The sequence below is a fragment of the Jatropha curcas genome, chromosome 7 (assembly GCF_041381405.1).
Source record: "Jatropha curcas cultivar XTBG-Jc1 chromosome 7, XTBG_Jcur_1.0, whole genome shotgun sequence".
NCBI lineage: Eukaryota > Viridiplantae > Streptophyta > Magnoliopsida > Malpighiales > Euphorbiaceae > Jatropha > Jatropha curcas.
The window spans coordinates 29,826,308-29,853,844 of record NC_143157.1 but is presented as its reverse complement, the minus strand read 5'-3'; the positions used below and the strand labels follow the sequence as shown (position 1 = coordinate 29,853,844).

General features: G+C 35.5%; 6 protein-coding genes across 11 annotated transcripts; 4 read left to right on the top strand and 2 right to left on the bottom strand.

The window, feature by feature from the left end:
* Positions 1-137: 137 nt before the first annotated feature.
* Positions 138-1,217, bottom strand: LOC105643560 (transcription factor bHLH147). Its single transcript, XM_089724097.1, has one exon. The coding sequence runs from the start codon at positions 1,215-1,217 to the stop codon at positions 561-563; it is 657 nt and encodes a 218-aa protein (XP_089580223.1). The 3' UTR covers positions 138-560.
* On the bottom strand, positions 1,140-10,198 carry LOC105643559 (uncharacterized). 6 transcript variants are annotated; one of them, XR_016321765.1, is made up of 7 exons: positions 10,041-10,198; positions 9,838-9,972; positions 9,019-9,473; positions 5,252-5,433; positions 4,394-4,717; positions 1,667-2,128; positions 1,140-1,391 (listed from the first exon to the last, which is right to left on the bottom strand). XR_016321765.1 is itself a non-coding variant. In XM_012228713.4 (4 exons), the coding sequence occupies exons 1-3, from the start codon at positions 10,116-10,118 to the stop codon at positions 9,036-9,038; spliced, it is 651 nt and encodes a 216-aa protein (XP_012084103.1). In that variant the 5' UTR covers positions 10,119-10,198; the 3' UTR covers positions 5,164-5,356; positions 9,019-9,035. The 6 variants fall into 6 exon arrangements, 3 of the variants coding, with proteins under 3 accessions (XP_012084103.1, XP_020538697.1, XP_020538696.1); XR_016321764.1 differs by having other exon boundaries at positions 5,252-5,356; XR_016321766.1 differs by lacking the exons at positions 1,140-1,391; positions 1,667-2,128 and adding an exon at positions 3,709-4,307 and having other exon boundaries at positions 5,252-5,356.
* A 633-nt stretch (positions 10,199-10,831) lies between these two features.
* On the top strand, positions 10,832-11,785 carry LOC105643683 (putative ubiquitin-conjugating enzyme E2 26). The gene has a single exon (XM_012228871.1). It carries the CDS (start codon positions 10,832-10,834, stop codon positions 11,783-11,785), a length of 954 nt encoding a protein of 317 aa, XP_012084261.1.
* A 2,192-nt stretch (positions 11,786-13,977) lies between these two features.
* On the top strand, positions 13,978-15,532 carry LOC105643558 (putative ubiquitin-conjugating enzyme E2 38). Its single transcript, XM_012228711.4, has one exon. The coding sequence runs from the start codon at positions 14,171-14,173 to the stop codon at positions 15,269-15,271; it is 1,101 nt and encodes a 366-aa protein (XP_012084101.1). The 5' UTR covers positions 13,978-14,170; the 3' UTR covers positions 15,272-15,532.
* A 1,629-nt stretch (positions 15,533-17,161) lies between these two features.
* On the top strand, positions 17,162-20,308 carry LOC105643557 (Protein phosphatase 2C family protein). Its single transcript, XM_012228710.4, has 4 exons — positions 17,162-17,984; positions 18,762-19,132; positions 19,365-19,601; positions 19,852-20,308. Exons 1-4 carry the CDS (start codon positions 17,687-17,689, stop codon positions 20,062-20,064), a joined length of 1,119 nt encoding a protein of 372 aa, XP_012084100.1. The 5' UTR covers positions 17,162-17,686; the 3' UTR covers positions 20,065-20,308.
* A 695-nt stretch (positions 20,309-21,003) lies between these two features.
* LOC105643556 (hypothetical protein) lies at positions 21,004-27,041 on the top strand. Its single transcript, XM_012228709.3, has 16 exons — positions 21,004-21,326; positions 21,417-21,611; positions 21,696-21,770; positions 21,855-22,016; positions 22,158-22,321; positions 22,906-23,124; positions 23,255-23,381; positions 23,631-23,819; positions 24,275-24,361; positions 24,538-24,704; positions 25,082-25,201; positions 25,580-25,805; positions 26,053-26,112; positions 26,199-26,372; positions 26,462-26,571; positions 26,671-27,041. The coding sequence occupies exons 1-16, from the start codon at positions 21,123-21,125 to the stop codon at positions 26,834-26,836; spliced, it is 2,445 nt and encodes an 814-aa protein (XP_012084099.1). The 5' UTR covers positions 21,004-21,122; the 3' UTR covers positions 26,837-27,041.
* The last annotated feature ends 496 nt before the right edge of the window (positions 27,042-27,537 follow it).

The window sequence follows — 27,537 nt, the reverse complement described above, 5'->3', positions numbered from 1 at the left end:
GAGCAAATTACAGAATAGCAACAAGAGAAAGACCAATAAGAAAAGAGTAACTCAAAAGTTGCATTATGAAACCAAATTAGCTTGTCAGGGCTTCAAAGATGAAGCCAAACAAAAACATAATATGATACAGTTTGAGATGATAATAATTGTAACCCATTTAATTAAAGCAAAACCTGTGCACCATATTACAAGTAAAACAACCTCTATAAAATAATATACACAAAGCAATTACAGATTGATGAAAGTTTTTTGCCTAAAAAGTTCAAACCAGTTGTATGAACAATATGGTCACAGATTGTGAGTGAAAGATATCACAGGTCAATTATTCATTCTCCTAAAGGACCCCAAAGAAATAACATAAAAATTCTAAAAAAGTAATGTGAGATAGAATTACTCAGGAAAAAAGAAAAAGAAAAGGAAAAAAAAAAAAGGGACAAATATTTAACATGTGATTACTGAAAAGAGAGAGCGAGCGAGGGGGAGACTATAAAAATTAAGAAAAATTATATTTAAAAAAAAAAAAAAAGGAAATGACAACTGGCTAACAGCTGTGAGTGCCATCAGCTCGTCGACCCGGCACTTGAACCGGCGACGCCAGAGCCAGAGCTAGAGCTTGAACCAGAGAGCAGTTCAGCAACAGCGTTCATGACTCGAACTTGCATCTCCAGAGCAGCTATATAATCAGTTGCTTCTTCTAGAATAACAGGCAACGGTTGTTTCCGGCAACCGGGAACCAACCTGCCTAGAACACGCACTTTCCTTTGCACAGCTGGTAAACTCTTCCCTTTCAACCTCAAAACACTGACTCTCGGCTTCTTCGATCGGCTACCCCCTGTACCAGTCGCCGAAACAGTAGTCTCTGCCACTCTCTGCCTCTTGTGTTGCTTCCTGAACTTGAGCTTGATTCGGCTAGTCAAAATAGCACGACTCCACCTTGTTCTCCCCTTAGCAGCTACAGCAAGGGCTCTATCAGCGGCTTCTCTAACGGCCCGACCTTGACGAGGAGCCGAAGGGGAAGAGGGACTCAGCCGGACTTGGCTCAAAGCTTGGAGGAGTTTATTGGAATAAAATTGTTGCTGAGCTTCTGTTTTCCATTTAGCATGGCCTTGATTTTGATTCTCCTTGGATTGTGCTTGCGATTTCTTCTTCTTTTTCCTTTTTGAGCGATCAGAGTTTGGGTTGGTTACGGGCTGATTCGAGATCAGAGTTGACGCCATCCCTGGAGATATCGATCGATTCTCTTTTGAATACGAATATAGTACTAACACCGATATTCAAATAAGATACAGGAAAAAAAAAATTCTCTCTGTTTTTGGTTCAAATTTCTAAGAATCGAAGCGCTCTCAAAATTCTCTTTCTTTCCTCTTGTCCTTTGTCTATGAAACTAGTACCTGAACAAAAAGGAGAAATTAGATTCACACAGAAAGCACATTCCAGGCCAGATTCAACCACAAAACACGAAATCTACGCATCAAAACGGATTTTTGCTTCTGCGATCAAAGATTTTCAGATTCAAAATTCAAAATCTAATAAATGATTGAAACGAAGAATTAAGATTCTAACAAGCAATTATAAAGATCAAAATCAAGGGATTAAAAACTAAAGCAGAGGATTTGTTAGTTGATAAATAAAATTGCGAAATGGCAAGGAAGGGGAAGATTAGTACCTTTCAGTAGGGCAAAAAAACAAATCTTTACATATAAACCACCACCTGAACGGGAGCTATCTATTTACGAAAGGACTGAAACTGAAGGAATTAAATATTTCGTTGGAGAGAAACGGAGCGGAGTTGGTGAGGTGTCGCTTCTCTCTCTAGTTGGAGTGGAGAGAGGGTGGGCTGAGAGAGGACGGGAAAGAAAAACGGTGGTGAAGCTTATAAAGGAATCAAAAGAGAGCACGCGTCATTTCCTTAAAACCACATTTATTACTTTCATTTTTCTGATTTTTTTTGTTTACTAGTGTGCTTCTTGTTTTTTGCCCTTTGTATCTCGCAGGTGGCACTTGGGCTTCGACTTTATAGAGCTTGTATGGACCCTTCGGTGCGCCTTTCGGTCGTATATGGTCCAGACCTCCCTGAAGCCTTTTTTGAAATACAAGTGACCCTAACGTAGTTCTTTCAAATCCTTCACTGGCAAGAAAAAACAAATTATATTATTCTTCTGCAATAAGAGTCGTCATTTGCCAAAATTTTTAAATATTAACCAACTTTTTATGGTATCCATTTCCAGCTAAATGTATGACAACAATAATTAAATCTTAATTCTAAACTAAATCAGCACTATGTGTACTGTTTCAAAGAAAAGTTAATTGACATGGGAACACAAAATTAATTTCTCTTTATGCATTGAGTATTTTAAAATTTAGAATTCATAACATGAAGTAAATACCCTTGATAAAATGAACCAACAATAGATGTTCATTTTACCGTTGGAACTCTGAATTTCGAGTAAATATTGAATTTTTCCTTCATTTTCAATTTTCACTCACCTTCCATGCAAGAATATGGTGATGATTAAATTAAAAATACTTTTAATTAAATTTGTATTAATACTTTTTTGAATATTTTCCCTTTACAATCATTATAATAAAAAAATATTTACGCCAATTATTCTCCCATTTTCATATTTATATAATATTATAAATTTAATAAATATCTCACGTTTTTTTTAAAAAAAAAAAAAAAAACTAAAACAATAAAAGGAATACATTTTATGTTTTTTCATCATCAGCTGCCATGGCTAGTTCACCATGTGCCTGCCACAGTACTATATCTAAATGCTGCAAAAAATTTTGTTGTCTCCTAGGCCGAAAGGCAAAGCAAAACTTATCTAATTTGTTTTTATTTGGTCGTCGTGACGTTGATATCATGTAAACCTTTCATATTTCTTGGATGACAAAAACCGCTCCCATTAAAATCAAAACAAATAGCAAATCAGAAAAAGAAAAACAAAATTAAAATGGTAATCGACTTGTATGCTTCTGATATTTAGAAACACCCAAATTATTTCAATTCGTATTTTCCTTTTGGCTAGTAGCTACTGCCATTACTTGCTAAATCCACTCCCATTCTTGTTCTCTCCTCTGTGCCTTTCTACAATCTCGGAGAAAATCAAAGTAGGTTTTCAAAGTCACGAGCTTTCACATTAGGTTTTGCCTCTTTTAAAGATTTTTCCCTTTGCGGTACATAGCGTGGATATAAAATAAATATAAAAAAATAAAAATCTTCTTACACCTACAAAGCAGGAAGCAATAATACATATGCTATAAAAATAGAGGTATTAAGAAGCGAATTAAACTCGAATATATCAAGCTCGAAATTCCACAAGTTAAAAATTTTAAGTTTGAGCTCAAGTTGAAGTTAAAGTTTAATTAAAAAGATTTTCAACTAGAACTTAATTCGAAATTTAAAAAAATTTAAAATAAATATTATATATATATATATAAACTCGACTGGTTTGCTATTAGATTCAAATTAAATACTATTCTGGTTTGCTATATGAGCCGGCTCAAGCTTGAACTCAATTCCGAATTGAGTCAAATTTTTTTAAATATTTTCAAATCTACTTAACTCATTTATATTCTTATCTACAAACACAATTAAGTTTTATCTTTATAGATAAATTTATTTATAGCCAAACAAAATGTTAAAACTCTAACTGCACAGCCCCATAAACATTAGAAATGCGTATAAAATGACAATGCCAAACATACACCAACTGATATGAAAGCCTCCATTCCTCTAAAATAATTTAAAAACAAATAAACATATAAACCCGAACGGAACGAGTTGACTATTTCACAATTTCAACCCAAATATTAGCAATTGGGCAGAGTTTCAGAATGCAGACAACCATGCCGCGAAAACCAATAAAAAGACCGTGAATAAAAGATATGGGTCGATGACGTGTCAGAAAATGATTGGAAGAATATGTGGTGTTGGCTTCCACTAATAGACCAGGGGTATGGGTCCAGTATAATATTTTGTTATCATTCCGTGCAATGATTAATGAAGGTGATAATCCAGAAAAGAAATGATAAACAATAGAAAATGCATGTGCAGTGTAGGTTGTTCCTCTGGCACTTTCCTATCTTCAGCTATATTTTTGCATTTGTTGGAGAAGTTTTTGGAATTTTGCTAAACTTTTTGAGGTGTGGACATTTCCGCTCCACATCTCCAGCTATGGGTCCTTAGTTTGCCCTATCAACTGGTTCTCATTTCAAGCAAGACAGATAATGCTTGGTTTAGGAGTTATTTCCCCACTTTCATACTCTTTATGCATCTAAAGTTCTAATTGGGCAGATTAAACCTGATTTTACAGGTCGGTCAACAATAGAGTTATGAAAAAAAACAGAATAATGTGCAGCTAAATAATGGCTTATGGATGTCACTAACCTCTTTATCCCAAAAAGCAGCAGCCTGAAGAGCTTATCTTTGACCAAGTAATAATGAAAAGTTAATCAATAATCACCAATGCAGATAAAATTGATTTAATGAAATGCTGATAGTTCCACTGTAGATTTATCTGGTAATGACAAGAGAGGAGTTCGGTTAACCATTAGGTAGTCCTAGAAACAGTAAGTGAAAAACAAAATGCTAACCTGACTTTAAGGATAAACAACACACTGTCATTATGAGATGTTTGAGAGTGCCTTTAGTAATCATGAACCTAACCCTCAATTATCACCAAAATCGTGGTGCCAAGTGCCTGTCAATTTACTATTGGAAAATGAATTAAGAAACCTCAAAAGTGTGTTTTTGAAAATCTAAAACACTAAAAGGCATTATGACATGCCAGAGAGATTGCCTACCTTAAGCGAGACACAATAAAACAGAGGGCATAAACAGAGAGCAGGAGAAATAAAACAGCATCATAAAATGAGGAAATTATTGAAAGTGGATATCTAACAGCTATTAAAATTCAATTCTTAAATCTGAGCGACTCCACTACATGGCAGTCTTTAAGTAGGTGGTTAAAGGCCTCTGATTCAGGCTCTAGAGCACTGCAGAAATGTAAATGCTTGATAATAGATCCAAGAATGTCATAAGTTTTTAGTCTGGTAGAAGTCCTGAGTGGTGACAATTCTTCAAGTTAAACTAATAAAATTAGATCGGGCGTTAAAATGAAATTAGCAACGGTTAGCATAGAGGTTAAAGAACATAAATTGCTGCCAAACTTAATTCTGACTTGATTTATATTTGAATTTCAGGTGCATCAAGGGTCAAACAGAATCAAAGGTTTCATGTACATACAGGATCAAGAATGGATTGGAACGTCTTCTGCTGGTTTCAGTAACCCTATATCATCTCCGTTTTGTGGCATGCTCTTTTCGTTGTAAGACTTCTTGCATTTAACCCCTGTCAAGATTAATTGACCTGTGAGCTGGACTGTCCAAGGTTAAGTACATAATGTTCCTAGCAGAAGAAGTCCAACACTAGAAATGAACAAGAAATGTATTAGCAACTGGAGTCACACATGCTAAGATTATTAAACAAAAAATCCTCCAATAAGTGTGGAATAGGAGCAAATTATGTTTTTAATATGCTTGACAGTTTGCATTTTGCTGGCAAGGCCTGGTATGAATGATGCAATATCTCCTAGGATGTTAATGTGACAATTGTGCACGCGTCGCAGGAAGTTTATCCATAGTGAAAAGGACATAATAATCGATATTTTGCAATAACCACAAGATTAGCTTAAGATATATTGCAGTGATTTGAAGTATTAACAAGGAAAAACTATATTACTTCAGCACACCCTAAAAGTCACAAACCCACGCCTCTAAAACTTTCATTTATGCGTTTATGTCCGTATGAACAGAGACATGTATTCCTATGATATAAATGCAGGATCATTTGTGACAGTTAATACAAAAGTCCAAGGAAGTATCAATATGCACTTCAGAATGATTTTTTAATGTACATAATTGATATAGCATGATACTCCATCTATCATTTTACATACTGAATCATGGGCTCCGAATGCTATACAAACAGCACCAATCACCACATTTTTCAAAGACACCTAAAATGCCCTTGGTCCATAATTGAAAGAGGTACCAGCATAGGGCCAATTGATAGAAAGCACACATCAAATGATTGTCATAAAACCTCATTAATAACTTAAACTTTCTTTTTGGTTATAATAAACCATTGCTTTAAAGTACAGCTTGCTCCTTGCTTTCTCTCTCTTCCCCCTAAAGAAATTATTTTTATTCTTATTCAACAAGATTAAAAAATTATTGGTGGAATACACCAAATCTTTGCCTTTAAGTCCAGCTAGCCACAAAAGCTTCACTCTCATTTAAAACTTAAAATAATTTCACGGATTACACCGAATTATCCCTACAGCCTCATTCCAATTTCCACCCCATCAAAAAGAGAGTCACTCACACGCACCTAGTCTCACCACGCAAGTAGGAGGAAGAAAAGATTTACCCGAAGAGAAGGCACCATTACTTCTGAAAATCCACTAATGACTAGTGAGTTTCCGGCTTCTCTTATTGACCCATTATGATCTAACTGTCAAATTAGATGCTTTATTGTCTCTTTATGAAGACACTTTTCAAGGAAAGAGCCTAATGAATTTAGCCAATGTCTTTATCTTAGACTCATGTAAGCTTCAATTCCTTCCACCCAAAGAGCCTATCAGGCCTTTGTTGGTTTGTCCTTTTATCGTTATACACTTGAAAGACAAATTTAATGTTGTCTTAATCCAAGATTAAGCCTGCGCACCATAAATTTCACTAGCAAGTCTGAGTTTGGTTTTCTAATTTTAATTTTTCGACTCCTTGAATCTGACTGGTTTTACTCATCTTTTGTCCCATTTACCAGGAAAAATAAAGAACACTTTGACCTCCTAGGTCACTTGCTCTTTGGTCCTTTTTTTGAAGCTTAGATTGCGGATAAGTTGTTTGAAATGGTATCTCTTTTTGTCTTAAGCTCACTGGTGAAAACCCCTTCCCCTCCAATCTCTTCTTCAACCAGTCCTTAAATAGCATAGACAATATAGTTTGCCGCCAAACTAAACAATTTATATAACTGGATTCCTGGTGAAGCCCTTGGCATTTTCATTTAACATGATCCTTAGGTTCATTATACAGTGCAGGATGAGAAGGTTGAGCAAATAAGACCAAAAAATAACTAAAATAACAGCGTCGTTCTTTCTAAGTAACCAACTAGTTAAGCACAACATCAAGAACCCCTATCTTGGCCCTGAGTTGAAGCAGGACAGCAAATACAATAATAGTCAGAACATAATTATAGAGAACGATGAAAAAGAAAAGCAGGACATTGGCGTGCATATGCAGCAAACGAGAACTGAAATTATTTCAGAGATTTAATCTATGGTCTCCATCTTTTCCATCTCAATTCTTTTCAAGTCACCAAAATTCTATGTGGGAATTTCGTAATTAATCCTACATGATAAGTAAATAAGAATATTACCTGATCAACCTTAAGAACCACTAAATAATAATAAGAAATTACACTATTTAACAAAAGGGAATTCTAAATATCCAATAAAAGAAAAAAGAAATCCTAAAGTATAAGTTAACCAAAAAAGAAACCATAAATTGGCAAAATTAATAACTAGCCGATTTTAAAAAAATATTTATTCTTCCTTGTCACAGTCACATTAGCCTCTTATTCACTAGTTAGAGAAGAATCATCTCTCGACATGATTAATATATACATTTGGATAAACTGATTCTATGTTGAATATATTAGAATTAGGTAGTCTAGTTGGATAAGCTTCAATATTTAATGGATATAAATAATGGTTCTACTGTTTGGCATCTGGGGGAAAGGATGTTGCTGGACAATGAACAAAATGAATCATGAAAATTATTGAGAACTATACATGAGATCATTTAAGGACAAACAAAGTCAGTGGGCAGTAGTTTTTTCGGCAGGCTCCTCCCAAATTAGCACTGTACACTGAATAAAGAATTTTCTCCTGGCATGATTAAGCTTGCCTGGCTACAAACAGTGAGAAGCCAGGCCATGCCAAAGTGAAAACTAGACACACAGTAGTGTTTTTCACATGCGTGCATCCGTTACTAATGAATGAGCACTCCCCAGACTCCCTACTAACTACAGGAAGCTATGGACCCCCTATAAGGCCCCATCCAGTCAAAATAAAATGGTCATTAAAATCTTTCTTCAGGGCAAAAGAAATAAACCTTGGCATACAAGGAAAACAACAACCAATATCTATGATCTTGCTGAAAAGTGCAGATAGTTCAATAACAGCTACAGAAGAATGCAAGCATCACATATAGGGTGTTAGATACTAAATTCAGCTTAATCTGGGGATCTTAGAATGATATGCCAGCCTAAACCCAATGTTCATTGGCAATTAATGAATGAGTAGTTAAGAATACTTTATTCACTGAAACAACTATAAAGGATGCAATATATTGTAAATAACCATATCATGCAGACCAACGAGATAGCCAAATATATTTCTGATCAACAAAGGCCTCAATCCAATTCCAAATGGCCCTCCAAATTTACAATCCATGTCATATCAGACATACGCAACAATGAGTGGTTTTAGAATTTTTTTACATGTCACAGATTACTTTACGATCCTTTTTTCCATAATTGAAATGACAGCTTGGTCTAAACTTATCAGAGACATATTAAGTTTGGAACACAGCCGGAAAGATACAATCATTCCCATTTATGCAGACATTTTCAAACAATAAGCACTAAGACTAATTCTAGAAACGCAGGACAAAGGTTTAGGAAGCAGAACTAATATGGCGTCCAATATATAGTTAAGAGAATCAATCAAATATCTTGCAATGCAAACTCCATGACCAATTAGAATTAATCCGTAGATCCGATGAGGGAATAATAACATAGAGCTGAATAGCACACTCCATTATGAAATTCTTTGTTAGCTGATTCCATTCGAGAAGGAGTATCAAATTCAAAAAATAAAATAAAACAAAAAAATTCAGCAGCACAACAGAATATACAAATATCAGATCTACAGAGTTAAAACAACATACCTCTTCCTTGCAATATTTCAAGTTGGTAAAGGTCCAATGTAACCGTTGTCCAATCCCATAACAAAGAAGAATATCACAGACACCATAAAGCTCCAAAGCAAGAAACAAAGGAACGCGATGCGACCTTTGACCGAAAGAATTTCAGAGTACCAGTCTCTCTCTTCAGGCAGAGCATAGCACTCATCTAGCACTACCTTGACTAATGCATCTAGAAGCTTCTTGGACTGTTGATCTACATTGGCTGATTTCAAGACCTGAGTTCGCGCTTGTTTTAGATATTCTGCCACAATATCAAACTCCAGTGAACCGTCTGGTTTGTGGAATCCGCAACGCTCCACAGACACATTGTCTGGCTCATCTGAAGTTGTTGGAATCTTTGAAGCCGAAGCAACGTCAGAGAGAGGGAATGTTTCTGTTGCAGCTGAAAGAGCCGGACTGAGCGCCAAAACAGAGCTCTGAAACAGAATCAAAATGGATTTGGCAATTCGCATGCTTATGATAATTAAACTAGTTAACAAATACCATACCAATTTTTGTACGATTCTCAAACATGAAGGAGGGCCAAAACATAGAATTCAAATTTTAAAATAAGCACCATCGGAATAGCTTAGCAAGACATTAATCGCTTCTGAAAAACGAAATATGACATATTCCTAAATCATTTTGCAGAAAATCAACACACATTATGAGAAGTGAATAAAACGTCAAACAAGTGGAAAATTATAAATAAATAAAAAAGAAAAAGAAAAACAGATGAATGGCTAGAAAAAAAAATCTTCAGTAAAAGCCAAAAGCCAAATGAATTGAAGCAAACCATACTGGTGATATTTGACTGCTATAGTCAGCGTCAGAGAGCTCCGAAATCGAATAGAAATCACTCAAATCCTTGACGGTCTCAGGCGAGATTTCTTCAGAAACCAAGGGAAATACAGCGTTCAACCTTTTCTTAGGAATCTGCGGAACAAAACAATTAGCTTGTAAGAAAGAAGAAAGATATAGAGAGAAGGTCCAGAGATTGAAACCTTTTGAGGCTTCTTCAATGGAGAATCTCTGGACCTGCGATTCGCTAGATCTTCTTTCTGTGGAGTGTGATCTTTCATTTTCGCTCTTGGCGGGAGAATTTTCAGAGTTGAAAATTTTTCACCAAGTCTGTGAATTGTCAATTGTGAAATGGAATGAAGTAGGAAATTCCCTATCATGCGGAAAATTTTCTGACCCGGTCCATTTAAACCCAATTAACGTCCAGCCCAATAACTTGAAAGACTGCAAAGATCAAACAAAGTCTGGCCCAATAAGCAGATCAATTAATAACATTGCTTTCGCCAACCGAAAAAACAGAAAGGAAAACGAATAGTCTTCCTGCACCGTTTTTATTAGGTTCTATCAGGTTTGTTAAGTTTATTACTGATAGAGTTTTTGCTCTTCCATTGTTCATGGGAAATCAGGTAAACGTTTTAATTGGCGTACTCCAATATTCTCTTAGCTGGTTTCTTATTTTCATTCCTTTTTTTTCTTTTCTTTTCTTTTCTTCCAGCAAGCAATGGCGAGTTATGGATTTGATTAGATTTCAAGCTAGTATTTCAGCAAGCAAAGGTTGCATTTAGTATTTCACTTGTTTGAATTAGAATTTCTCTTTTCCAATATCCTTTTTTTTAACTTGTAGCTTTATAAAATTGGTACTGTGAAGGAGTATTTCTAAACCTAATTCTGGCATTGATTGATATATAGTGAGAACTGAGAATTAAAGATTTAATTAGATATATAATTAATTGATAATCTATTTGACATAAAATTGTTTTTGAATTTAGAAGATATGGAAGAGTCTGTCACAAAGGAGTTCAAACAATTTGCCATGGTCACTGACTACTCGGACCATCACTACAGTACACGTTCTATATCTTCAACAGGCAATAATCGTTCTTTCACCAGTACTAACAGTATAGCATGCAAGAAAATCATGCAAGAACGGAGTATTCTCGAAAACAACCTTCCTGAAACAATCTCAGTTCGAGGATATGAAGGAAGAATCGATTTGCTTCGAGCTGTGATTGTGGGTGCCAATGGAACTCCTTATCATGATAATATCGTCTTCTTTGATATAGCATTCCCTATTGATTACCCCAATCAACCTCTGGTAGTTTATTATCACTCAGGTGGGCTTAGGTTAAAGCCCAACCTATATCAAAATGGATATGTCTGTTTAAGCCTCTTGAATACTTGGGGTGGCAGTGGAAATGAAAGGTGGGTGCCTTCTCATTCTTCAATTCTTCAAGCCTTGGTTTCGCTCCAAGGGCTTGTGCTAAATGAGAAGCCTTACTACAATGAACCTGGAACTAAACCTTCTGATGATTGTAAGGATTGTAACAATGGTGTCTTTATTTTATCTTGCAAGACAATGCTATTTAGTTTCCAAAACCCTCCAAAGAACTTCGAAGGTTTTGTCTCTTTGTTTTTCCGCGAACGTGCAACTACAATACTAAAAGCTTGTAATGGTTACATGAACGGGGAAGCTAGTCTTAGTTATAACTCCACAACAGCATCAACGAATTCCAAGTTCAAAAAAGACTTGAATACAATCTACAAGAAGCTGGAGGAGGCATTCACAAAGAATGGAATGTCACAGCCAAAGGAATCTGATGTTGTGAAGGAAGATGAGGTAGTAGAATTGAAGAGTGCAAAGATTAAAAGGAAGAGGAAGACTCTAAAGAATGAGATTGAGCATGATCACTTCACTCGAAGCAAGGCATCCAAAGTGACTACAGCATAGCTAGGATCCAATAGGTTTGGGAGGGAAAGAGAAAGGGAAATCTTAGTTTGGAGTAAGCTTTCTTAAACAAAATATGAGATTTAGTTTCTGAAGTTTAATTGATTATATTTCCACCCATCCTTCTCTATCCATTTTCTATTAAAATTTTGGTTAAGGTACTTAGCTGGATGACATTCATAACATCTGTCTCAGCCTACTCAATAAACTATTTAGTGGGATATAAACTCATTATAAATATAATGTGTGCAAGGCTAGTAGATTTTTTTTTTTTTAGTATAATCAGGAGCGAAATTTCTTTCGTGCCCTAAAGTAGTGTAAAAATTTTTATTCGCTCAATTAAGTGCGTTTTCCAAATATTGAACTTGTATTCTCACCTCCTTTATATTGATTCGGCTTGTAATTTACAATTAGCTAACAGTTTTGTTTTATTTTCTATTAGGAGCAAATAGAATAGTAGAAACAGTGGAGAAACATGGTTATAAATATAATAATCCCCTAAACCATATTAAAACAAATGACGTGACTATTATCTAAACTAATCAAGCGCAATAAGTCGTTACCTTTTCTCTTTCCTCTCCTAAAATTAAATTATTTCAGGCAGCCCTAGGCCCCTAGCCAGGCAGGGACTTCTTTGTTATGACTTATAATTGAACATGAACAAAAGACATGCAGTGGAAAATATGGATATAAATATAGGATAATCCCCTAAACCATCTTAGAATAAATGACATGTCTAATCTATAATTAATAATTATTTTATATAATAAAAAATGACACTTTTTTCTCTAACATTATTAACTACTTTATCTTTATAATTTAAAAGATACATTGTTTTTATTCATTTAGTCTGAATCCGTCAAAATCATATTTTCGTCCATTATTTGAGATATAAGTATTAGAACTAACCTTTATACATATGAACTAAAAGGAGAAAATTACATTTTTATCCATGTGTTTTGATATAATTAACTTTTATACTTATGTTTTAAAAACTATATTATTATTTTTTTCTATAATTTGGATTCGATAACAACTTAACTCAAATAATAGATGGAAGAATATTTTTATTTAACGGAGTCTAACATAGTTATTAATTACGTAAAAAAAGGTAGGGATAAAATTATATTTTCTCTACAATAAACATAAACTAATGAAGCCCAATATAAGTTTTTACCTTCCTCGATTCCTTTATTTAAAGGCAGGCAGCCTAGCATTTTTTTTTTTTTTTTGTTATGAACATAACAGGCAGCCCTAGCTAGCTAGCTAGTCGGTTTCTTGTTCTTTGTATGAATGGGAGAAACAGATTAATTACATTATTGTGGTCCTTAATTACTTGTTGCCTATAATTAATAAACATCCAGTTTTTGGCTTTTTCTGCCTTTCCATATGAAGATGCATTGTGCGTGACACCCATATGATCATATTCAAAATCATTTCCTAAATATAAATATTAATATTTTTTTTTGAACATTAAATATAAATATTAATATATTAGTACAGTACAAAATTTTCTTAATAATCTAGACTTAAGGTGTCTCCAAAAACTTCTTATTTGAGTGTTTGCCTGTAATAAATTCAAAATTGAATTTCTTTTTCAAGAAATAAGAGGAAACAGAAACTAACTATTAAATAGCATAGAATTAAACATTTATTTGTTTTTATTATTTGTTGTTATTTTATATTTTCTTTGACATAATAATTTTATAACTTTTGAGTTGAATAAATTTATGAAATTTATTTAAAAATTTACCATTTTTGATAAAGTTTAATTTAGTTATATTAAAATTCATAAAATTAAATTATAGAATTTAACAGCTTCATTTTTTCATATTAAATATAAAAATTTAAATTTACAAATGAATGCGACAAGATTTTATGGAAAATTTTATTAAAAAAAGATTTAGCTTTTAATACTTAATGAACAATCATGCATCTAATAAGTAGAGCTAGAGTTTGTTTTTTCATATATTAGGAAAATAAGAAGCCAACCTTCTGCTATAATCTTTTAGTTAATTTGGCATTAGCACGTACGTATGAGAGAAGTGACAATCCAGAAGGCCTGAAGCGGTATTAATGCTCATGTACTTCGCCCCCATTCGATAATAAACAACATTCTTTTTTATCAAATACTTCAATCACCGTTGGATTCAGCTCTACCGAGATCATGTACCCCAGGGTCCACGTGGAGCCTTGATTTTATTTCATGGAGCCCAAGCTATATTCTCTCTTTTGGCGGTGCTGGAATCACCGTTCATCAAAACACTTTAAGGGGGACCCCACTAGCGACATTCTTATCAATTCAAAACGGTACAATTGTCTCTTCCTTTGACGACTCTTCTAATTACTAAAACTCCCCTAAAACTTGCTCAATAATCCTTCCTCTTTATGGCTCTCTCAGTAACCTCAAAACCTCTCCAACCCAGCAACACTGGCGAGATACAAGAAAGCGATGGTTTCCAGAAATTCGATGTCGTTTCTGACTCCTCAGACCACCGCTTTAACAGCTACAATACCAGCAAAAAGACTACTGGTGGAGATTGCTTCACCAATGTCTCTAGTAAGGCCCACAGAAGGATCATGCAAGAGTGGAAAATGCTCGAGAAAGACCTTCCCGATTCGATTTTTGTTCGGGCTTACGAGAACCGGATCGATTTATTACGAGCAGTAATCATCGGCGCTGCTGGTACACCATACCACGATGGACTCTACTTCTTCGACATTGCTTTTCCATCTGATTACCCGTCTCGACCGCCTGACGTTCATTATAGATCCTACGGGTTACGTATTAACCCGAACCTTTACGCGAATGGGCGGGTTTGTTTAAGCCTTATAAACACGTGGCCCGGCAAAAAAAACGAGAAGTGGAACCCCAAAGAGTCTACAGTGCTTCAGATTCTGGTCTCGATTCAGGCTCTGGTTTTGAATGAGAAACCCTATTTTAACGAACCGGGACACGGGATGTGGCCGGGTCGGGCCATATGGGAGAAGAGATCAAATTCTTATAACGAGGACGTGTTTGTGTTATCTTGCAAGACAATGTTGTTTCTACTGCGCAGGCCACCAAAGAATTTTGAGGGTCTTGTTATTGAACATTTTAGGGAGAGAGCGCACGCGATATTATCAGCTTGTAATGCTTATACAAGTGGCCGAGTTAGAGTTGGGTTTTATACGAGTGGTGGTGGGTCAACCTCGAGTTCTTCTTCTTCAACTGTTGAAGTATCGGATAAATTTGAGGGATCAATCTCACAGTTGTATCCTCAGCTGGTTGCCGGTTTCACAAGAAGTGGGGCTTCACTGGGGACTTTGACTGAGCAGTTGGTGGAGAGGAAAACGGTGTCGTATAAGAAAAACCAGGTCGTAGTTAAAAAGAATACCAAATCCAATAGTGGGGTTGCTAGAAGAGTTCTGGGGAAATTGAAGAAGGTTTTGGGATTGAGTAAAAAAAGTGGCAAAAGCAGCGTCAAAAAGACAACGATGTCTTCTTGAAGGATGTGAAAGAAAGGGTACATAGGGCCTGTTTGGGACCCAGTGGGAATTTTAATTACTTAGCTAGGGCCACTTTAGATTAAGTAAAGTCAAGATTACATCTTTATTTAGGTTTTTGAGTTTAGAGGATGATGATCATGATGATGATGATGATGAACTGAGAGTATACAATTTGACCCCTTTTACTGTTTTAAATTGCCACAGGAACCGTATACGATGCTTCGTTAAAAGAATTCAATTAGATGAGAAAATTTTGTGGTAGTCGCTAGTTTTGTTGCTTTTGTTCTTGTTCTTGGTTTCTGTCCGTAATAGTAGTACAACAGAATGTCTAGCGCTTCATGATATTGACATAAAACGTCGGGGAGAACGAAGTGCTAAAAAGTTTATCCCTTTTATTACTAATTGTAAAAATAAGAAACCAACAAGGTGTCGCGGAATTACATTTTCTAGTTATAAAAAAATAAAAAAGCAAGGCATAATCTAGCATATGCAGGGGCAAGCCATATTTGGGCCATGCCAATTGGGCTGGGGAATCGACCTACTTGTTCAAGCTTGACCCAGACGTATAAATATTTCTTGTAGTAAGTAGCAACGGCACCTTGGAAAGCAACTTATGGGTAAGCCTAGTTTGGGAATTAGGAACGCCCTACAGCGTCATAAATACCCAACTCTTGGGAGTTTTAAGCCTACAGTAGCAAGCGATCCAAGATTACAGTCCTCGGGCCTGAAGAGATTTTACTTGCTTGTTTTCACTGAATATTAGATCTTATATTCAATTCCATTTACTCGGCCCAATAGGGAAAAAAAAAAAAAAAAAACAAAAAAAGGAAAACTATGCATGCGCTATGCATACTCGTAGAATCTAAGACCAGAGACCAACCAACAGCAAGATGAAATCCCTCGTGCCGTGGCCAAATATCCCATTCATTTCCTGCACCGCTTTGAAATTCTGTTTCTAACATTAGTACCATAGAGGCCCCATTTCATGCATGCCCATCTTCGAGTGTGCAAAGATCCAACTAGAATCCTTGGGGAAGAGCGCCATTTTTTATTCGATGTCCCCGAATTTGCTGCATATGGACAATTAGAGAGGAAATCTCACGACAATTTGCTATGCTTAATGTGACCAGAAGGACACGAATATTTGTTGCCCCATACTATAAACAAGAGACTATTTGCCGGGTCAATTTATGTCAACTTCTTGCTTGTATGGCAGGATGGCACTAGCTATGGAGTGTCAATTCAGTGTCAAGTTCTTGCCAAGAAGGACAAGCTAAGGTTGCAACTTGCCTCAAAAATTAGTATTAGTTCTGTTTAATTTCTAATTACCAATTGGTTCCAATATTAAAACTAGGATGATTTGTAAGTTTTAAGTGGATTTTCTTTGTCGAGTTGAGAATGGAAATGGAACTTTCACTATCAAGTTTCTGTCAGTGTGAGCTAAAATGTTGTTTAGAGGTGAAAAAAAAAAAAAAAAAAAAACAAACAACGTGGCATGCAACGGAAGCCCTTAGCCCCTTTCAGTCTTCTTTTCTTTTCGGGAACAAAGCAAAGGCAGCCAAGTGGATGTCACGATCTTTGTATTTCACTTGTCTCGTCCATAGAAATTTTCAACAATGGAAATAGTTATTATAGTTTCTTTCTGAACTCTGAAAAGGGGTGGAGTGGTAGTTCTTAAAAAATTCACAAGGTTGATAATTGATGTTTAATAAAAAAGCATTGCCAAAGAGTTTAATTCTAATGGGCTCATCACAAAAGTCTTGGAAAAAGAAAAAGAAAACGTCAGGCCTATCTTTCTATAGACTAGCAATGGCCCAAATATCGCTAATTGTTCTTTGATCAAACATGAAATGGAAGTCTTCTTCTTCCATCTGTAACTTCTTTACCAAAAGTAGAAGTAGAAAGTAGAAAGTAGAAAACACAAAAATGAGTCATTCATGGCTGAGTCGCCTAAGCAGAACCAAAGGTTGAAACCTGTTCACTTTCACCTATTTTTTAAGTTAAAAGCAATTCCAAAATAAAAAAACAGATGAAAGAAAAGAAAGCTTTCATTTGCTTATCTGTACACAGATAATCATAATAAACAATGTTAAAAAAAAAAAAAAATTGATGGTTCATTGTTATACACACCACAGTACAAACAAAAGACATTGAAAACAACACCCAACAGAACTCTTCCCCACACCCATCTCCTCCTCTTCCTCTCCAACAAGGGAATGACCCTTTCTCTGTTCCTCTACCACCGGGCACAACCCTCTATCACCATTACCGCCTTCTCTCTATTCTTATCCTACGCACCCACTTTCTAATCTTGCGCTGCTTTAAAAGATAGAATTGGATCATTATTATATCAATGACCCAGATTGGGAGACTTTGGATGAGGATATTGAGGCTAGCATAATTGAGAGATGTGGGATGCTTCAGGCATTAATGAATCTGCTTTCTTTATGTTTTAGGCCGTTTGTGCATGATTCTAAGTCTGACTCTGTTGGTGTTGGTAGAGAAGGAAAAGAAGGATTACTTTGGTACAGAGATATTGGGAAATATGGGTCTGGAGATTTTTCAATGGCTGTTGCTCAAGCTAATCAAGTACTTGAAGACCAGTGCCAGATCGAGTCTGGACCATTTGGGACTTTTGTTGGTGTCTATGATGGTCATGGTGGTCCAGAAGCTTCTCGTTATGTCTGCGATCACTTATTCAGACACTTTAAAGGTCCGTTCTTGATGAACCCTTCTTTTGATCACTCGTGCGAATTCCTCCTAGCCTTTTTTTTCCTTTTGAGTCGAGATTCTTTTGTGGCTTTGAATCAGCCGCGTCTCAACGAACTTTCGTGTGTTCAAGGATTGGGAACTTTTAACAGTGATTCGAGATTCTGAAAGCTTCTGCTTTTGGTTGTGCTTTTATGAAATTAGGTGACATGTTGTGATATACAGTTAAATTGGATTTTAGAAAAGGGAAAAAAAAGCACCTTTCTTGTTTTACGATTTCTTTTTTGTTAGAATTCCAAAAGGTATACTATTATAATTTTTCATGGTCTGGAAACTGATAGCATTAGCTTTCTTGCTTTTAACTTCTGGCAAGGATATAGTTTTTGATCATGCCACATTTGTGATTATCTTCTTTATGCTTGTCAATTTTATAGATAACTGTTAATGATATTTCCATTTGAGTGTGTTTTTGTATAAAAGGTTACTGATTTTTATTGGGTTAAAGTAGAGTATCATGTACAGTTGAAATTTGGAAAGGGGTGGTTTACTGTAAATTGCTGTTCGGTTTGCATTGAAGATAAGTACAGTTGGCTTAATGTTTAACTACATTTTTTATGCCTGGATTCTGCAGTTTTAAAATTTTTAAGGAAATGCTTTTGCTTGAGGCATCAGTGGGAAATATAAAATGCATAGTCAATGCTCGATCTTTTATAGAGATTTCTTTTGTTTAACTTTAAATGGGAAGCTTATGTTGGCATTCTTAGGCTTTGTGGTTATGCAGCAATATCAGCTGAAACACAAGGCGTTGTGACCACCGAGACTATTCAAAGGGCTTTTCGTGCAACAGAGGAAGGGTTTACTACTCTGGTGTCCGAGCTATGGACTACTTATCCCCAAATTGCAATGGCAGGGTCTTGTTGTCTAGTTGGAATCATATGTCAGCAGACCCTCTTTGTGGCAAACCTGGGAGATTCTCGTGTTGTGTTGGGCAAGAAAGTTGGCAATACCGGAGCAGTTGCTGCTATTCAGTTATCAACTGAGCATAATGCAAACCTTGAGGCCATCAGGCAGGAACTTCAGGAATTACATCCTGATGATCCCCAGATTGTTGTCCTTAAGCATGGAGTTTGGAGAGTAAAGGGGATTATTCAGGTTATTTTCAATACTCAATTTGTCCATGAGGTTATGTCAATTTGAAGCAAATGCATGAGTACTCTTGCGTATCTTCTATTTAAAATATTAATTAGATGTTTTTACTTGTGCTGAGAAATTATGCAACTACTTTATTGGTTATCTTTAGGACTACTCTATGCATATATTCTATTTACATTCCTTTACGACTGGAGATCTTATGTCCTGAACTGCATCATTATTTTTAATGCAGGTTTCTAGATCCATAGGTGACGTATATATGAAACATACACAATTTAACAGGGAACCAATTAACGGAAAATTCAGACTCCCTGAACCAATGAACATGCCTATCTTGAGTGCCAATCCGACTATTATTTCTCATCGTCTCCAACCAAATGATTCCTTCCTTATATTTGCATCTGATGGTCTTTGGGAACACTTGAGTAACCAAAAATCTGTGGATATTGTCCAAAGTAATCCACGCACAGTAAGATCTTCTCTTCTATTTATACTTTTTATTCTTTTGCAATCACTCTGGTTTGCATGGATATTCATATTTTTATGTTTCTCTTAGGTGCTAAATGCTTATAATGTTTTAAGCTCAATATGCTATTTTCTTCAGAATTGATTTTCTGCTTGGTGTTCCAGCTGTTCTGCAGAAAACTTCCTTTGAGGTTTTTACCAGATATACCATAGTTCTTTAACTTGTCTGTACTCATGAAGTTTTTTTAATGCAGGGAAGTGCCAAGAGGCTTGTGAAGGCTGCCCTCCAAGAAGCAGCAAAAAAAAGGGAGATGCGATATTCAGATCTACGCAAGATTGACAAGAAGGTTCGACGCCACTTTCACGATGATATAACTGTGATTGTTTTATTCTTAAACCATGATCTTATATCCAGAGGCGCTGTGCAAGACCCTCCACTTTCCATGCGGAGTGCTTTGGAACACTGATTATTTCTATACATATTTCTGCTTCCTTTGGTAGCCAGCAGTGGATGTGAATGTACCACTGCCAAAATATACCTCATATGGATATAGAGCTGCACAAACAAAGCGGTTGTACTACCTGGATATTGACACTGAGAGGTCTAGAATTTGTAATATGTTGTTAAAAATTCACTTGATGGTTAGTTATTACAACGTCTATGTATGCTACGATATCTAATTGAAGTTTTATCTCCTCACAGTTTTGCAAGTTGTCTTTCCCTCGCATTATATATGTACTGAAAGTCGTTATCAAAATTATTTATGGAAACTGTAATTTAGGGGTTCATTATTCAGTGTAAACCACCAAATCAAACCGGACCAAATCTGATTAAGCAATTTAGTTCAGTTTGATTACTATGAAAAAAAAAAAAAGAAATTTGGTTTATAAATCTTTAAAAAAATGTTAAGTTTCAGTTTTTTATTTAAATAATCCAAACCAAACCCTAAGCTATATAATAATATATGATATAGTCAGCGAACATAATACCAAATGTAATTTACAAAACTATAAAATAGGTATCTTTAATGTTTATAAACCGTTTTGAAAATCAAATCAAATCGTATTATTTCAGTTTAAGTTGGTTTGATTTATAGCTCAATTTTCAATACAGTTTGATGTATAACTCAAAAAAATTTAGTTTCAGTTGGAAGATCAAACTTTACAAACCGTAATTATCCATTTTTTAAGTTTCAAAAAAAAAAAAAAAAAAAACACTCTTTCGCAAAACGGTTAGCTGAAAAAATTAAAACGAATAACTCCCCGTATGCATCTCCTGTGACAAACGACCTGTCGTTCATCTTCAAGTGTCGCGAAAAACTGAATGATACGACGTATCGCAGATAGTAAATTATTCGAAAATTGAGGGGCATTCAAGGAACTATATATTCATAACCAGTCCAATGGAGTTCTGATGCAGTGACCTAGCTGAGAATCCCACACCAGTGTCTTAACGACTCAGGAGAGATCGCTCATGATTCTTTCATGAATCATTTTCATTCTTCAAACTAATCCATCTTTAATTATGTCTACGAAATCAATTCAGAGCTTTTCATTTTTATATCATGTTTCAATTATCATACTGAGTCAACTCGTGATTTGCTCCGAGTCAGCTCCTCAGGCCTTCCGGAGAGACCCAGGACATCCTCAGTGGCACCATGGCGCATTTCACGATGTCAGAGACAGCGTCCGATCTGATGTTCGCCGCATGCTTCACACTCGCGCCGAGGTAATTCCTTCACAACAAGATCATATAAATGCTTACATATCTAGATTAACTCGCTCTAGCTATTAATTCAGTTGGAATTGTCTTCTGCAGGTTCCATTCCAGGTTCCACTGGAGGTCAATGTCGTGCTTATTGGATTTAATGGAGATGGAGGATATAGATACTCCTTAGACACACACAAATTGGAAGAGTTTTTGAGAACCAGCTTTCCTTCCCATAGACCTTCATGCCTAGAGACTGGAGAGCCTCTCGATATAGAGCATCACATTGTCTATAACGCATTTCCTGTAAGTGACTCTAGAAATTGGTAGTCTTCATCTTAAATAAGTCTAATTTTAGTTCTTATATTTTGTTATATGCTGTTGCAATAGGCTGGGCAGCCAGAATTAATTGCGCTTGAGAAGGCACTGAAGGAGGCTATGATTCCTGCTGGGACTGCAAGAGAGGTGAGTGGCATTTTGTGTTTCAGTTAATATGTATTATATGTTCTCAAGTGAGTTTCTAAATATCCTGTTTACAATATCTTGTAGACTGATTTTGGAAGGGAGGTGCCGTTGTTTGAGGTGGAGGCCACAATTGTCGAGCCTGTATTTCACAAATTGTATTCTTACATATTTGACATGGAAGGTATGGGTTACAAGGAGAATGATAGACCTGTTCCTAATGCAATCTTTGTTGTCAATTTTGATAAGGTATGTCTAACAGTCTACTTCACATGGTCTTTGAGAGACAGTGAAGCCCAATTTGTTGTGCTTTTCATCTGGAATTTAACGATTTCGGTGAGAAATAAATGCTAAATTGTTTTCCATCCGTTCCTATAATCTCCTTTGTAGGTAAGAATGGATCCTAGAAATAAGGAAATTGACCTTGATAGCTTAATGTATGGGAAAATCACCCAGTTAACCAATGAGGACAAGGTTAAACAAGAAGGCGACTACATTTATCGTTATAGATACAACGGGGGAGGGGCAACTCAAGTTTGGCTGAGCTCAGACAGGTATAAGTATGATTAATATATTACTAGATGTGTGTTTGCATTTGGTGGAGGGAGGAATGCTTAGTTGTTTACTGTTTACCCACTGACTTGTTTATGCCACCTGCTACCATGCATGACAACATTGCTTTCAAATATTGTGATCACATTAGTTTATGCAGTTATATACATATCTCTGCTACTCTTGAACTCCAATCACTCAGAAATAATATTAATTTCCGTGAAAGATTACTTGAGAATTACAGAGACAAAGTTTACATTGCCAAAAATTCCAAAATTTTGGTTAACTTGCGAATTCCTACTTTCAGTTAAGGTGGATATCACCATCAACTATAGATGGTAAGAAATCACAATGTGAATTTTCAGGTGAATTATGCTACAGCAGAAAATTTTTCATGAGTTTTCCTTCCAACTCTGGAGCAAACATCTGGTTAATATTTTGCATTAAATTCTCATATTTTTTATGATGAGTTTGATTCACTGCATGTTCTCTGTGGAAAAGTGATAAATTGGTTCTTGAAAACACAATGTTTCTCTCTTCTCCCTCCTGTTCTCCTTGTTCTGATGCTTTTCCCATGATTGTGCAGATTTGTTGTGATTGACCTGTCAGCAGGCCCTTGCACTTATGGGAAGATTGAAACTGAAGAGGGAAGTGTCAGTTCTAGAACATTGCCGCGGATACGGAACTTGATGGTCCCTAGAGGTGTTGGTGCAATTAGTGATCACACATCTCCTGATATTTTTGCTGGACAACTTTCTGCTCTAATAGCAACCACAGTTGAGCATCTTATAGCTCCAGATGTTAGGTACATCTATGAAGTCTTTTTATTTGATGAATGTCAAGCATATCGTGGATTTGAGAATCCTATTACTACCTTGTTTTTCAATATTTTGCATGATTTTCTGCTGATCATTTCTATTACTCTGCTGATTTAGGTTTGAGACAGTTGACCTGGCAACTAGGTTACTAATACCAATCATTGTGCTTCAAAACCATAATAGATATAATATCATGGATAAGGGCCATAATTACAGCTTACACATTGAAGAAATTGAATCAGAGGTCAGCTATTTTACATGGAAGCACCTTTTATGATTACGAGATATATTTTTTGTCTTTTCGAGCTGAGGAGAATATGTCTGACATTTTAATGGATGAAAAGGGAACAAATGGAACTCTGATATGACTCTATAGTACAGATCTTAAGGTTGCATGACAATGCAAGATTGACATCTCTCAAAATTCACAGGGTCCTTCATTGACCAGATGGGACTTACATTTTCTTGTCCTTTGTTTTTGTGTCATTTACAGGTGAGGAAAATGGTACACGATGGTCAAGAAGTTGTAATTGTAGGTGGTTCACATGCATTACATCGTCATGAGAAGTTGGCTATTGCTGTTTCAAAAGCAATGCGAGGGCATTCCTTGCAAGAAACTAAAAGTGATGGGCGCTTCCATGTTCATACCAAGACATATCTAGATGGCGCTATACTTAAAGAGGTTTAACCTTTTTAAAATGCTATCATTGTCTAGTTTTTGAATTACCATGTATCATGATGATGCAACTTTCTGTTGATGTAAAAATTGTCTGTTGCAATTAGTCTTTAACCATTGCATAAGTATGCTATAGAAATGAGGTACACTTGGTTTCCTCTTGGTATAAGTAATTCAATCCATGCTCCATGAACAACGCATGAGTAGTTGTTTATGTTGCTTTCAAAAGCAATGTGAGGGTATTCGTCTCAGGCTGACCTTGTATCTTCTAAAGTCGCTTTAGTTCTATCCTTGTTGAGCCATACTTTCTGTCTTGACTTGCTCACTTTTCCTTCTCTTCTTTTTGCTTGTATCTTGTTGGAAAGATTGAAAATATGCTTCGTTTTGTACACTTAAACTTCCCATGAATATTTGCATGCTCCATTGCCCCTGATTTGCTGGTAATAAATTGCTCATTATAGGAAATGGAGCAGTCTGCTGATGTGCTTGCTGCAGGTTTAGTTGAGTTGGCTGACCCATCTCTTTCAAGTAAATTTTTTCTCCGCCAGGTCTGTTTTAATCATTATGTTTATATGTTATTACTTTCGAATGGATGGCAATTTCTTAACTGGACTGTTGTCCTCTAATCACTGTCTTTTAGAAATGTGCTCTATATATGACCAGTTAGTGTTTTCTTTTTTATCCTATCATCTGTATTCTCTAAAACGAACTATGTTTCTCGCAGCACTGGATGGAAGAATCTGATGGTTCAGGTGATTCCATTCTTAAGCATAAACCATTATGGGCCAGTTATAATTCAAGAAGTGACAAGGAAAAGAAGAAGAATAAGAAGAAAGACCAGAAGAAACAAGGGGATCTCCACCACACTTATGGAACGAGAGTTATTCCAGTGTAAGCATGCACGGGCTCCTGAAATTGGTTTTTTATGCAAGTGGCATCATGTGGTCACCTAAAGAGCACAACTGCTTTTCCAACTAAATTCGCAGCTTACTTTGCAATTTTATTGATTTTATTTCTGTGTCTTTGTGTCCATACGAGCTTTTAACTAATATTTTCTAGCAGCATATTCTTTCATGCCATAACTAAGTGAATTAATCAAATAGTTGACTTATGATAATTATCGGTCTATTCACTAATATATTTTTCTTTCCTTTCCAATGTCTCAAAGTCAAATGTGAAGACAGTGGTGACCAAAATTATTGTAGAGCAATTGTTTGAGGTTAGATTAATTTTAAGGTGACAATGTGCTTTTTGGCCTTTTAATGCAGCTTTGTGCTATCCTTGGCTGATGTAGACCCAGACCTTATGATGGAGGATGATACCCTTGTTTGGACGAGCAATGATGTTGTCATTGTGCTTGAGCATCAACATGAAAAGATACCTTTGAGGTATGTGAGGCAATGCCTTCTACTTAGCCGTATTATTAGTCTTCTCTTCACATTGAATACCGTTTGCATCCACAACATAGATCCCTTTAATCAAATAAAGATCATTAATGAAATAAATGATGAACACTTGTATCACTTCTAACAAAAACATTATGCATGTGATGTATTTGTAACAGAAGGAAAACTGTTTCCCATCAGAGAGAATTCTTACAGCTAAATATCCTATTGATCTGAAATCTGTCACTTTGCTACTGAAGTTTAATTGTCCTTTTAGCCTTTTCCATAGAGAAACAGAAACTATCATGATCTTTTTTTCATTTTTCCACACAACATTTCAGTCTTAATTTTATTCATTTGTTTTTTTGAATGTTGGAACAGTTATGTTTCAGAAACAGAAAGAAGGCATGCCTTGCCATCGCTAGCACAGCGACATATATTGGCAGGGCTTGCTTCTGCTGTTGGTGGGTTGAGTGCACCGTATCAGAAAGCATCGCATGTACATGAAAGGCCAATTGTAAATTGGCTCTGGGCAGCTGGTTGTCATCCATTTGGGCCATTCTCTAACACTTCTAAAATCAGTAAATTGCTGCAGGATGTTGCCTTGGTAAGGCAAATTTCATAGTCAAAAAAATTCTTATGAAGTGAATATATGACATATTCTATTGCACTTAACAAGTCATATATTTACCTGTCATGCTTAATAAAGAACGTCCTTGTTCCTCATTTAACATATTTTATAATTATTTGTATTTACTTGGATTCCTCCTCATTTAACATATTTTATAATTATTTGTATTTACTTGGATTCCGTACATAAATTCTCTGAAATCATTTATATGTTTCATTGGCAGAGGAACACAATATATGCTCGTGTGGATTCTGCACTTCGTAGGATTCGTGATACATCTGGGGTCGGTTGGATTTAATTCATTATTAAGTATTCCAACAATAATTGGTTGTATGGTTTGATGCTTATGGATTTTCTTGTATTTGACAGGCTGTCCAAGCTTTTGCTTCGGAATACCTGAAAACCCCTGTTGGTGAACCTGTGAAAGGCAAGAAAAACAAAACAACTACAGAACTCTGGTTAGAAAAGTTCTACAGGAAAACCACCAACCTGCCTGAACCTTTTCCACATGAATTAGTTGAGAGATTGGAGAAATACCTTGATGTAAGTCATTATTGAATAGGTAACTGCTTTCCTTATTCAAACACTGAGAAAGATTTTAAGGCGTGGTTATCTGTTCAATTAAATGACAGGGTCTTGAGGAACAGCTTGTAGATCTTTCTTCTTTGTTGTATGATCACCGGTTACAAGATGCACATTTGAATAGTTCAGAAATTCTTCAGAGCTCAATGTTTACCCAGCAGTAAGTTCTTTTCCAACTAATTTTACCTGCTGAATTAGATGATCTTAGCGTGTAATAGAATTCAAATGGTTGATTTTAACTTAATGATGTGAAATGCAGGTACGTAGATCATGTTCTGGCAAACGAAAGAGATAAAATGAGATGCTGTGAAATTGAGTTCAAGTATCCTGTGCACTCGTCACAAACTTACGTCTATGGGGGGATCCTTCTAGCTGGGTTTATTGTTTATTTTATTGTCATTTTCTTTTCCAATCCTGTCCGTTGATGGTAAACTGTGCAATGAAAGATTTTTTACAGGCATAGATGCTCAACTTGAAATAGAAAATGCATGTAAATGAAAAGAAAATTTTGACTTCTTTGTAGCATTTTATATAATGTAATTTTAACACATTAGAATATTTACTAGGAAACCATGAAATAGATTGTATAAGTGGATGGGTTTATGAATTAAAATGGTTAATTTTTGGAAACCATCTTCTCGTGAATTTAAATATCATGTTTTCTGTAATTTGTGACTAAAAAGAAGATACAAAAAACTACGAAGGACATGTTTGGTAAGCACGGATTGAAAATGGAATTTCAATTCCCTATTAAGTAGAATTGTTTGGGAATTTGGTATGGAATAGGCATTCAGAACCACCTTACTCTGAATTCCTATTACTTCTACCTTTTTATAAAATATTTTAACTGTCCTGGGTTCTTTTATACATATTCTCATTTGAATGGAATTTTATAAATTATCATATATGCCCTTAAATTGAATGTTGTTTATTGTTTTTTTTTATATAAAACTTTATTTATACCCTTGAATTATAATGAATTTGCTTATTGATATTCCAAAATATTTCACTTATATGAATACTATCTTTTAAAAAGAACTTGTTAGGAACACAAATTATTATAGATTGAAAAATAATTCTTACTATTTTCAAATATATTAAAGCCAATTATACGATCATTTGAAAG

What these genes read in the sequence shown, in the direction of transcription:
- LOC105643557 (XM_012228710.4), top strand. Translation starts at nt 17,687, where the DNA reads ATGCTTCAGGCATTAATGAATCTGCTTTCTTTATGTTTTAGGCCGTTT. An exon ending in CTTATTCAGACACTTTAAAG is followed by an intron (nt 17,985 to 18,761) that starts GTCCGTTCTTGA and finishes GTGGTTATGCAG; the next exon opens with CAATATCAGCTGAAACACAA. An exon ending in TCCAAAGTAATCCACGCACA is followed by an intron (nt 19,602 to 19,851) that starts GTAAGATCTTCT and finishes TTTTTAATGCAG; the next exon opens with GGAAGTGCCAAGAGGCTTGT.
- LOC105643559 (XM_012228713.4), bottom strand. Translation starts at nt 10,118, where the DNA reads ATGAAAGATCACACTCCACAGAAAGAAGATCTAGCGAATCGCAGGTCC. An exon ending in CATTGAAGAAGCCTCAAAAG is followed by an intron (nt 9,973 to 10,040) that starts GTTTCAATCTCT and finishes TTTGTTCCGCAG; the next exon opens with ATTCCTAAGAAAAGGTTGAA. An exon ending in ATAGCAGTCAAATATCACCA is followed by an intron (nt 9,474 to 9,837) that starts GTATGGTTTGCT and finishes ATTCTGTTTCAG; the next exon opens with AGCTCTGTTTTGGCGCTCAG.
- LOC105643683 (XM_012228871.1), top strand. Translation starts at nt 10,832, where the DNA reads ATGGAAGAGTCTGTCACAAAGGAGTTCAAACAATTTGCCATGGTCACT.
- LOC105643556 (XM_012228709.3), top strand. Translation starts at nt 21,123, where the DNA reads ATGTCTACGAAATCAATTCAGAGCTTTTCATTTTTATATCATGTTTCA. An exon ending in CTGCTGGGACTGCAAGAGAG is followed by an intron (nt 21,771 to 21,854) that starts GTGAGTGGCATT and finishes AATATCTTGTAG; the next exon opens with ACTGATTTTGGAAGGGAGGT. An exon ending in GTTTGGCTGAGCTCAGACAG is followed by an intron (nt 22,322 to 22,905) that starts GTATAAGTATGA and finishes ATGATTGTGCAG; the next exon opens with ATTTGTTGTGATTGACCTGT.
- LOC105643558 (XM_012228711.4), top strand. Translation starts at nt 14,171, where the DNA reads ATGGCTCTCTCAGTAACCTCAAAACCTCTCCAACCCAGCAACACTGGC.
- LOC105643560 (XM_089724097.1), bottom strand. Translation starts at nt 1,217, where the DNA reads ATGGCGTCAACTCTGATCTCGAATCAGCCCGTAACCAACCCAAACTCT.